Source organism: Pygoscelis adeliae, unplaced genomic scaffold (genome assembly GCF_000699105.1).
Source record: "Pygoscelis adeliae isolate BGI_AS28 unplaced genomic scaffold, ASM69910v1 Scaffold120, whole genome shotgun sequence".
Taxonomy (NCBI): Eukaryota; Metazoa; Chordata; class Aves; order Sphenisciformes; family Spheniscidae; genus Pygoscelis; species Pygoscelis adeliae.
Genome location: NW_008824032.1, coordinates 4,343,337 through 4,355,271, shown reverse-complemented (window position 1 = coordinate 4,355,271; position 11,935 = coordinate 4,343,337). Strand labels below are relative to the sequence as shown.

Genomic DNA, 11,935 nt, shown 5'->3' with positions numbered 1-11,935 from the left:
GCTTCCCGCCGCTGCCTCCGCCTCAGAGAGCTTGTCCCGCCGGGGGGGAGGCGTAAGGGCGTGGGAGGGCGGCCGCTGCGCCTGTGCTGCTGCCTGCCGGGCTGGGGTGCCGCTGCCCCGTGGCTCTCACGCTCTGCGTGGGCTCGAACGGCTTTTTCTCTCCTTGCAGACCTTGTAGCGGAGAGGGGTGGTTTGGCTCAAAGCGTCCTGACGAAGCCGTGCTAGAAGAGCAGGCTGCCGCCTTAAAAGGTTTGAAGAGGAGGAGGAGGAGGAGGAGGAGGTCTTCCGTGCATAGCGATGTAGCCCTGAAGGTAGAACGGCAGCTCGTGGAAGGCAGTTAAAACTCCTCACCGGTCTGATTCCAGAGCATGGGCTAAAAACTATGTCCCTCTCTCGTGTCGAAAATCCTTGTTTTCTGCTGTTTCTGTTTGTCTTCCAAGCAATATTTATCCTGATACTCTACCGAGGTGGACCTTCAAATGTGTTTCATGGGTTTTTAGACTCGCATCAGATTCTGGATTACTCAAAAACTCATGATGTGTACACAAACCTCAGCTTGTTTACCCAAGCTCCTAGTGAAGAAGCTATGCCGTACTGCTCAGTGCAGTCACCAATATTTGGTAGGTATAAACTGGTAGTGTTTGAAACAGCTGCTTTGGTACGTGGTAATGCTGAACACTTTGTAAGTTGTATATTCTTCAAACTTTTCTGCTTTAAAAGTTCTATACTGATGTAATACGCTGACAAAACTTTCTGGTGTTAATTAACTCATTTTTATTGGTTATACGAGGAAAAGTACTTTACTGACCTAAAAAATTCCAACATTAAGGATTTGGCTACATAGAGATTGTAGAACAAGAGTGAAAGCAGTGCATGGTGTTGATAACAAGTTTGTAACACCTTTTTTTCTTGGTGGTCCTGTATAAAATGTGCTAACGGTTGTACTTTGGTAACAGCATAATTTTGACCTCTAACTCACTGTAACTCCTGGGTTCTTTATCTCAGCCTTATATCAAGCCTGTAGTTCTATATAAATTGATTGTTGGCTTTAAATATCGTTTGTATGAGAATGTAGCTTGGCACCTTGCTCTTCGTGGTGATCTTTTTGGCCTGTCATTTATGTGTCCTTTAGATGTAGAAACTTCTCCTTTAGACTTAAAAGTCTGGTCACAGATTAATTTGTGTTTACACTAGGACCAAATTAGAGCTGATCCTAGAGGCAGCATTAATCCAGCTACTGCACTACTAAAACAGTTGAGAAACTTTAAGTAAAAACAAAGTCAAACTCATAAAACAAGTTTGTTGGTAGTAACGTTACCGTAAGTTGGCAGATGAGGAACTCTCTAAGACTCAATTTGGAGTTTTAGAAAGCAGGCATTCTTCAGTGTGGCGCCGGGTGCAAGGTGGAATTTCCACAAATCAAGCACACCTATGGCCAGATCACCGTTACATTTATACAAGGTAATACACTCCCAGTTACGATGATTGGTTAAGTGATTTACATATAATATCGGTTGTGTCATTCTCTGCTGTTACTACGCTTGCGCGGGGGAAGGGTCTTCACCTGGGCAAGGGTGGTCTTGACCTGTGGGTGTGTTTTTTAGTATTATAATGAAGGCAGTTCACTTCAGGACACCTTAAAAGTAAGTTTGTTGCCAAGTTGGCCAGCTAAATATCTACCTTGCCAGGTTGTCAAATAACTCATCCTATCTACAATAGAACCCAGGTGCTCTGGTTATGGTCTAGAGGGTCCAGAGAATAGGGACTTCAAGCAACACAGCCTCAGATAGCAAGTAACGTAGCAACCCATACATAACGCTAACATAGAGGCTAACTTCTTGAAATCAAGATGTTCTTATAGTTGATTATTTCACAACCAAACGTAGAAAGATTCAGTAAAACTTAAGATAATCTTCAACAGTAAAGTGGTGCGTCTCTTGGTAACAGTCAGTCAGTTCCACTCAGCCAGCCAAGAATGGATGAGTTCTGTAAGCATGCACTTACAGCTGATGTGGGGATGCCTACTTCTTAGAGTACTGTGTATTAAGTTACCCTTGTCTGTTTTTCCGTACTGCACGGGTTTCTGCATATCTAAGTCTTGCATATAACTAGCCTGGGAGCACTACTTAGTAGCTGCCCTGCTGTTCTAGGAAAGCTGATCACCCCACGTGGAGCACAGCAAGAGCAAATGGCTGACCTTGGTTCACAGGTGGAAGTATTGTTGAAAGCTAGTGCTGTGGTTACTCTTGTGTCAAGTTGCTTACTGAGGTTAGAGAACGCTGCTGGGACGCTTCAGATGAGCCTTTTTAGACTGCAATCTTCGTAATGATGCTTGTTCTTTTGGGAAGTTTTCTTCCTCTTTTTTGCTGAAGTTAAATACATGCACTATGTATGATGAACTTGTATGATAACTTTAGGGTATATGCGTCAACATTTCCCTTGGAAACAGCTCTACTAAATAAATACTGAAATACTAATAGTACGGAGCCTTTTTGCACAGGTTCCAGTTGTACTGGTCTTAGTGCAGTCTCTGTTATCGCTAGCTACAGCCCACCAGTTCTTTTGGGAAGCTACAATTCTGTGTTTCCAACTTAATTTTTTATTTGAAAAAACACAGCAGAAATGTGCGTGCACCCTGCTTGTCTCCACTACTGATGAGAATCTGCTGTCCTGAAAAGAGTCAAATGAGAAAGCTTTGATCTCAAAAAAAAGAAAAACAAACAAACCTAGGTGAAAACCATCAGATAGGCAAGAGTAGTGACGTATATGGAGGAGGCAGACGCAGGGTAAAATTACACTAATCAATGCTCTTAGAGCTGTGAAATCTTTTAAAGACCTCTTCTGCCCATCCCTGAGAGTGCTGAGAACAGAGGGGATTGGCCTGCATGTGGTACTTCAGAGCTAGAATGAAAATATAATGTTAGTTATAGACAGAAGCAAACAGTAAAGTTGACTGGGAGGAAAAAAAAACAAGGCAAAATAATTGTGGAAGTTTTACTGCATGAAATACTGGAGTTGAGCATATGAAGCATCGTTGCTCTGAAATACAAATCATTTGGAGCATTGATACAGATTCAGCTTAAGAAAAATTAGTGCTCTGCTACAACTTAACTTTTACTTGGTGATATTTCCCTTTAAATATAAGTAGTAAATTATTTCTTCTGGTATTACTATATGCTAGCCTCTTCTGGATGTTTTTGGTTTCCACTCCCTGAGAAATGCATGCTGTTCTGCAAGGTACTTGACCTTTGTTTTGTATGTAATGGGCACATATTAATAGATATATAAATACTTTATAAATTACTTGATTGGTTGTTACCATCTTCTCTCATGGGACTGATCGCTCTTGGAAGTGTTATATCAGAGAGAATGATGCCTTTTAATATTAATTTCATAAACTCCATTAAATGAGATTTCAAATCAATTCGTGAGGACTCTAGTCTCCAATTTAGAGCTGGTAATAAGTCACTGTGTCCACTCCAAAGCGTGTTAAAGTAAGTGGAAGAATGCCAAATGGCTTAAATGGTTTTTGCATCAGGGCTTTTATGAAGTGCAGCACTTTTTCCACTTATGTATATAGTAGATCATTTCGATAACTGTTTGAACGTAAGATCAGCTTGCCGCTCATCTGTTTTTTTCCTGCCTCCTGAATCTACAGCATCTTGGTTCTCCCAGGGCTGCGGAGTAAGAATTAAAGTATAATTGCTAAACATCTCTGCCTTGGAGGAATTAGGCTCTTGCTGACTAATGTTACTTTTTTAGCTCTTAGTGGTGTCCATTGAACCTTTTGTGACCAACAACTTGAAAAGCGTTGTACTAGATATTCAGTGTCTTCATTAATATTGTGAATAAATTACTCAAGTTCCCTTAAAGGTTTAAGATTCTACACAAATAACCAGTTTGCTTTTTCCAAAAACAAAAAGGAGGAAACAGACAAGTGTTTAATATGCTAGAGTTGTGCTTATTCAAACTTAACGAAGTAGCATTTAAATTCAAAATCTGACTCTCACATTGCATGCAAGATGCGTAGTTTATTTTGGTTCATCTTTTCCTCTTACCAGGAAGAAGCCTGATGCTAGAAGACTCAGGTTTTGGTTTTTTGTTTTTAAAGAGGTACCTTACTTCATGCATGGTATGTGCTGAATGAGTTGGTTTGGTGCTTGAGGACTTTAATAGTCGAAAGTTCTGTCTGTAACTCTGCTGTTTTAAATATGCTCGTGCTAGGGAAGAATTTTTTTCCAAGCCCTTCTTCTGGTAGTTACTCCTTTTCATCTCCATCTGTTGTAACCTTTTCATGAGTGTGACCATCTGTTGTGGTAATGACTCGCTCTTGCTGCATTTCCTAATAGATGCTGTCCTACTAGAGTTTCTTCTTTTGGATTTAAAGAGAAGTAAAAAGGTGGTAGTGCTGAGGTTTATTTTCAGCTGCAGTTGAGGCAGCCTTGTATTCTGTCATTAGAAACTGGTGCTTAAATTAAGGCTGTTGGTCTGCCTTTTTTTTTTTGTTGCTTTCATTCAAGCAGTAGTAGAATTATACAAATATGACTCTATTAATGTAGTGTGTGGTGGTGCTGCACTTTCTCAGTGAGGTATTAATCCATGCTGCTGTTCCCGTTTGTTTAGCTTGTGTAAGTTCTGTTTATTCTGGTTGAATTCAGTAATTATAGCTGCTAAGTCTAAATGTGTAGCAAGGAGTTTAGAAGTCATGGAGTTTCTTTCCTAAGATGGGATAGATCGGGTCAAAATCAATAGATCCCTCTGATGGTCAAATGTGTTGCCTAGAAAGTAAAGCAAGCGGGGAGTATGCTGTCACTGGCACCGGCTAACAATACAGACAGGGAATTGTGAGTTTCAACTCTACACGCAAAAGTTTCATATTAATTAAACACCCTCTGTGTGATGGTACAGGCACAGAAAGAGCTTAGGAACCAGGCTACAGAGAAATTGCTTGGACACTTCAGGGTGTTGATTCTGTACCTTGTCTGAATTGGGATCCTGTGCTTTCTAGCATGTCGAAGATGGGCTTTTCCTCCTTTCCCAAAGCTGCGCTTTAGCAGTCTTATTTTTCCCTATTTTGTCCAGCCTACAACTGCTCTGTTCACATCTGGGATTTAATTGGATGACAGTGCATTAGCCTTTTGTTAGTTGGGCAGGAAGGAGACTTGAGAGCCAGAATTTAGTTTATAGCCAAGGAGAGTAGGGCAGCCAGAGGTTTTGGGGATATAAGTCACAGACTGTCGTCTTTTCTGTGTTTCCTTGGCGTATACTAGATTGAGTTTCTGAGCTGAGTTGTTTGAGGTATGGAGCTGGGCAGCTCAGGAGAACATGACATCTTGAAAAACCTGAAAAATGCAGATATTGCCCTCATGAATCATATGCTTGAGTATGGAAGGAGACAACAATAGTGAAATTATTGCACATTATCTTACTCATACGCTTATGTCCAAATTTAGATTTGATTTTTTGGAATTTAAGAATTATTGCTACAGAATATTACTCTGCAATACAGAGAGCCCTGATTATATTATAGAAAACAAAACGCTGCCTTTGTGGGAGAACAAAAGGGATTAATTTCCTTTCTTATATTTTCCTTGGAGCAATGATCTGGAGTTGAAATCCAATCTGAATATAACATTTCTTTAACAAGCTCCAGTTGTCATCAAACCAGTGGTTAATAGTGCTTTAGTTAAAAGATCTCATAATCAAAGACTTCATCAATCTAAAAAGCAACATAAATTACAGGTTAAAAACAATGTTGGACTGAATTGTGGTGGTCTTAAAGGCAGAACAGGAAACTGTCTGCATAGAAGTAGGTAATAACATCATAAAATCTTAACAATAAATGTGATCTAGATTCATGGGCCCACAGCACGATTCTCTGATGAACTACTCTTTCAGGTACAAAGGGACGGCAACGTACTCAAGTTTTCTACTGAGGGTAACACAGTCGAAATCAAATTCTGCCTGTGTTTTAGATACTTAGGGAAGTATTGAAAAGTGATACTTAGGAGTCAGCTATTGCAAGATCTTGCTGACAAGCAAAATTCAGGTTTTCCTTTTAAAAATGAACACCAACCAACAAAAACCATGAAGTGGGATTCATAGTGACCAGACCTTTTTGACAGTGTGAGGAAGGGGATCAGTGGCTGTTCAGACCGACCTTCAGGAAATGTCATTATGTGTGTTCTTTGAGAAGGAAAAGGGGACACTTACTGAGTAGAGGTTTGCCCATCAGAAATGTGAGGTATACCAGTTTCCACATACTAGCAAAATGTTTCCCAGTTCTGAATGGAGAGCTTGAATTTAGTCCCTAAGCCTTGTTAGTGCTCAAAAAACCCCAAACAAAACAGTGCAGGGATGTTGCTTCCTTCTGCATCAGTTAAACAGGATGTGGGTGAACGCAGGCTCAATTCTTTTCGTTAGAATTGTAGCAGAGACTTGAATGTAGGATGGGCTGGAAGAAGTATCTCTGGACTCACCTGCTTAAATACTTAATTAGACTTAAGACACACCCATACCTTTCTCTGCTCAAATGAAAGCTACTAAACACCAGGCCTAAATGTTTGCTCTTTCTCTCTCAGGCTTCACTATCAGAAGTTTTTTGAGAGAATAATTTATTTCAGTGGTTTAAGAGGGAGTCTGACTTACAAGATGCTGAAAACTTGCTTTAAGACACCCATAGGATTAACTGTGAGCTTGGAAGGAAAATAAAAACTTATTTATAGCTATTTGAAAACCAAAACCCAACCAAAAAAAAAACCCCAACAACTTGCCTCACAGGTTTCTGGTGCAAAAAAATATTTTGTCTTTGGGTAGCATGGCCTGCAGAGAATTGTTGGTCCTACTTAAAGCTGTCATTTGAAATTGTCAGCTTTTAACTGTGATTTAGGTAAAGGTTTCCTCCTAGTTCATTTAAGTAATAGATTTTAATCTTGTTCTGCATTGGTGCTTTATTTCCTTAGAAGTTGATAGTGGTTGGAAACCGTTAAGACACACTGATTTGTGTGTAAATATAACTCTTTTGCTGGTTCTGGAACCTTTTCTCACTACCCAGAAGGACAGGCATTTAAATAATTGTAGAATTTGTTTGTTCATATTGTTACTTGTGTTAAAATGGTGATTGACACTTTATATTGATTCTTTCTTACTTGTGACTTGTCAAGCTTTTTCCATCTGAAGGATGGAAGAATTCAGATAAAAATGCAGAATTATTTTTTTTAATTGGGTAAAAACTGTTAAACATACTGGATATGTTTTGCATTTAAAATCGAGGTGCTGAGTAGAGGAACTATCATATGTAGCTTCTTTTGCTACCCTGCGCCTGTTCCTGAAAATATGTAATATCTGTCTTCTTCCTTCTCAGTTCTGTCATCTGCTTCCAAAATTCTGAAGTACTACCTATCGCTGTGTATCATATGCCCTTGTGGCATGTGATTATAACATCAAATTGAACTTGAAACTTTTTTTATGGTAAAGCTAACATTTCCTAAAGCATTTGTATTCATCCAGGCTTTAAACTACTTCTCCCCCAACCTGCTGACTATCCTTTTGGACATCTTTGTCCTTGAATCTCCTTTGAAAGAGGCTTAGAGGCTTTTTCCATATGGGTAGCAAAAGCAGGTATGTCTGTTCGTCTTGATTCATTTTCAGCACTATTCTTACAGTGAAGGTTTGCTTGTGTAGTAGGGAGCCAACACCAGGAACGAGCAAGCTGTGCAAGAGCCCGGTGAGGCTTGCTGGCTGTGCTGGGACTGGGGATGCCTCTCTGGCAGGTTGCCTGCTGGCCTGGTGCTGAGCCCGGCACACCTCGGTGTGGAGCCGTGGGGAGGTGACCACCAGGCAGTGGTGGAATTCGTCATGTGGGCGCATCTGCGTGGCGTTAACTGTTCTGTGCTAGGGTGGGGCTGGTGTCTTAAGTAGAAAACATCTGTAGCTAATCTGATGGGTTTGAATGCAGGTTGAGAAACATCACTGATCTTACTTTTTTTTTTCCTTTTTTCTGTCTCTCCTTACAGTTGGTCCGTTAACCATCACCTTCCGGGTGCGCCCTAGTGAGAAAATGATCATCAAAAAAAATCCTTTTGTTCAGTCTGGTGGCCGCTATAGGCCACCTCACTGCTTGGCCCGCTACAAATCAGCCATCCTTGTAGCTTACAGGAACCAGGAGAAGTACCTTCACCATCTTCTCTACTATATTCATCCTTTCTTGCAGCGTCAGCAGCTCAGTTACAGCATCTACTTGATTCAGCAGGTAAATCTAAATCAGATGTGCCTGGTGGTATAGCTGAGCTTCCCAGTTAAGGGTTGGGTTCTGACCAAGAAATGTGAATCTTGTGATGTGGAAGTATGGTTTTACGCATGGGTTTAGAGCAGGTCAGTTATCTGCTGTCCCATCTCTATGGCTGCTAATGATTGAAATACCATACCACTTGTCAACATCATCATTCTGCTATTGATTTGTTCTGCTTTTTTTCCTTCTAGAGGGATAAAGTTGTCATTAAGTGGTAACTTGTATTTTCAGCTGTTCAAGAGTTGAATGTAGTTTGCCTGTAGCTTGTCAGTGTGGCTACTGAGCAAAACTGTTGAGACTAAATGCTAAAGTGAAGTTTGATATTTTTAGTCTGTATCAAATAAAAATACCTGGCTTGACCCTGCTGTGGGCCAACCTATGCAGGTCAAACAGCCATTTTTAACTAACATGGACAGGTGTTGCAAAAGATCAGTGGTGAGAGAACAAGTTTTGGATTCATTAATTAAAACTGATAGTTGATTGGGAGGGAGAAGAAGCTTTTTTGTTTGACCAAGATCTGTTTTCTCATTTCTAAGCTTTAATAAGCAGTAGTCAGGGCAAAAGCGTTGATGTGCAGATGTACACCTGAGGATTGGCTTACTGGTCTTTTAAGTCAGCCTTCTTCAGGTGCCCACAGTATATAGCCCCTGACACAGCAAAGCTTACAATTGCTGAGAATATTGTGAAGAGAATGGGTGAAATTTTCAGAGTCTGGAGCATGAAATTTGCAGCCAGTATCGATTCATTCCAGTGTTGTTCAATTGAATAAGGCTTTTTTACTAACATAAATTTTAATTGAGTTATCCTCTTTGTTGTTTTGGTGAAGAAATGTAGGTTTTCTTTTCCAGGTGGGGAACGGTACATTTAACCGAGCAAAGCTGCTTAATGTTGGTGTCCGGGAAGCCCTGAAGGATGAAGACTGGGACTGCCTTCTCCTGCATGATGTGGACCTAGTACCTGAGAATGATTATAATCTCTATGTTTGCGATGAATACTATCCCAAGCATATGGCTAGTGCCATGGATAAGTTTCAGTACACGTAAGGGCCTCCATTTGCTTTGGATGTATGTATCATAATTGGTTCACTTTCTGCATGGAAAGTATGAATGGGGACAGTGAAAGATACAACCTTTAAGAGGTTTTCTGTTCGTTAGTTTTGCACTAATAACTTCCCCAGAAAAAGGGTATTCTTGACCTAAACATGCAATCTTGAACAGTTCCTTGCCTGCAGTTCTCTGTTCCGCTGTTAGCTCAGCTTGGCAAATGACTGGCAGATTTCTGTTTGCCTGTCGTTCCAGAATAAAAGTACAGGGTGGCAATTATTGGATCATGTGGAAGATGTGTGATAGGATGCAGGTATTTTGAACTAACCCAAGATGTGAATTTCAAAACCGGCTTTACTTTGGTCTGCTGCGGGGGGAATGGAACACGGTAGGAATTACACCGGGTTTACTGTTTTGGGTTTTGGCATTGTCATGACAGTGACTGTAAGGTATGCAATTAATATACGTGTGACTTGGATCACGTTGTTAGTTTGTGGAGGACTGGTATTAGCCTTCAACATTGATGCTTTTTTTTTCTTTCTCTTTTAGTCTGCCATATAAGTCCTTTTTTGGGGGTGTATCTGCTCTGACTCCAGAACATTACATGAAGATGAATGGGTTTCCAAACACGTACTGGGGCAGTGGTGGTGAAAATGACGACATTGCTACAAGGTACTAAGCACAGGACAGGCTTAAAATAGAACCAAGCTAGCTAGTGAAACATGTAGCATTACCCTGCGAAAGGAACTGAGATGTTGTTCCTTAACGTGCCCGCAGTATCATTATAATCCAAAATGCTGTTGGCATTGGGAATGGTTAATGTCAGAAGATGCTCAGAATCCATGAATCCAATCATTGTGTGCCGGGAGGACAAAGCTTTCCTCAGACTCTGGAGGGCGGAATGTTACTTTACATCCTTGTGCCTTCAGTCGCTCTGGAGTACGTCCAAGGGGTTATAACCACCAGTAGTTGACAAGTGACTCCATTGACATGAACAGCCCCAAGGGAAGGAAGGAATCAGCAAGCTTGACAAATAAGAAAACCAAGAAGGTACTTATTAATTCTCAGACAGTTGGGAATTTAAGTTATGTTGGGCATCTGGGTTGCTCCAAGTATTATCTAATCACCGATACTTGGAGTTAAGGAACGCAAGGAATTCTAACTTCTGTCTTCAGTGCTGGGTGATGGAGAAGCCTGTGTGCTACTGTGAGTCAGTGACAGCAAGATCTGATGTTTTTTCTTGTACTTCAGTTGCTGTGGCAGCAGCATGCTACAGAAGTGAATACAGTGAGTTTAGTTCCAGGTACTCTGCCTAATGCGAATTCTTCAAGTACAAAATCATGGCTGTACCTAGCTTCTTTATTCAGCTTTGTAGCTGCACTGTGCACCTTCATCATCCTGCACTGAGGCAAGCTCATGGGGAATTTATAAAACTAAACTGACAATGAACGCCTTGTGTGTTTTTTGGTCTTGTACAGTGTAACAAGTTACACAGTTTTGGTGGAATGTTCTGTTCGAGGACTGTAGGAGTTATTACAAAGCAGTATTCTTCTGGGAATTGAAAGTCAGATTTTCTAACATAGAATTCCTGCTTTTCCTTTCAGAGAAAGCTAACTAAAAGGGTGTATGATTGTTTAGAGATTCAGCATTTACTAGAAGAATGGAATGCTAGGAAAATAGGTCTTTAAATCAAACACTACAATGCCGGGTCTGTCAGCTGTTCTTACTACAGCTTAGGCAATTAATGTGGATTTCGGTACCAGTGGTAGAGAGTCACACCAGTTATGCGTAAGAGTGCGCTTCCTTACAGAAATCTCTTAAGGCAAGTAGGGTCTGTAGATCCCAAAATAGCCCTTTCTTGAAGGGAAGTAAATCATGTGTTGTTTCTCTGAAAACTTACACTAATGATTAGCAGTGTTCTGGTCCATAGGTACATGGAGGCCATGGACAGTGCTTGTTAATGATTTATTCACGTGCTGAAGTCTCAACCTGCAGAAGTTGGGAATGAGCTGGCTATTTTTGAATGGCCAGCTTGATGCACCTACTGAGATTTGGATTTTAGGAGGTACTCAAGCACTTCTTACCATGTAGCAGCAAAATTAATTAGTATTTGAAATTGGACATTGAAATGTCAAAAAAAAAAGTCCTGTGTAAAGATTTTTTGCTGGGATACTGCTGATTAAAGCAGAGTTAGTGAAAAAACATGCTGGCTGCTACTTACAGTTGGCAGATAGCAGTACTCTACAGTCCTAGCAAACACCAGGATCTACCTTTTATTAGAAGAAAATACTACTCTAATTGGAACCACTTATGTGTTAACATTATCAACTACAGGAAAGTCTGTTGGGTTCTTCTTAACAGTAAATGAATGTATTAACTGTTTCATATTACGGTTTTAGTTTAATCTTGCAATGCAAAAACTGTAACAGCAAAACTAGTGTTCTTGCTTTTTCTTGTCCATTTAATGTGCAATAAGCTTATGTTCAGAAAACAGGAAACCTTGTCTAAAACTCAGTCAGAAATAATAGTATGTCATATTGTCAATGAAGCATTGTAATAATTTGATGGCTCTAGACTAACAAATATTTTCAGTTCTGTAGCC

The 11,935-nt window shown here is 40.4% G+C and overlaps 1 protein-coding gene across 1 annotated transcript in view; it reads left to right on the top strand.

Annotated features, from left to right (window-relative positions):
* Window positions 1-298: 298 nt before the first annotated feature.
* The window catches only part of B4GALT3 (UDP-Gal:betaGlcNAc beta 1,4- galactosyltransferase, polypeptide 3), a 14,242-nt gene continuing 2,605 nt past the window's right edge, over window positions 299-11,935 (top strand). Inside the window, exons 1-4 of the mRNA XM_009330424.1 lie at window positions 299-620; window positions 8,016-8,251; window positions 9,139-9,329; window positions 9,883-10,009. Coding sequence (XP_009328699.1) covers window positions 383-620; window positions 8,016-8,251; window positions 9,139-9,329; window positions 9,883-10,009 — 792 coding nt within the window. The 5' untranslated portion in view covers window positions 299-382. The remainder of the gene's footprint in view (window positions 621-8,015; window positions 8,252-9,138; window positions 9,330-9,882; window positions 10,010-11,935) is intronic.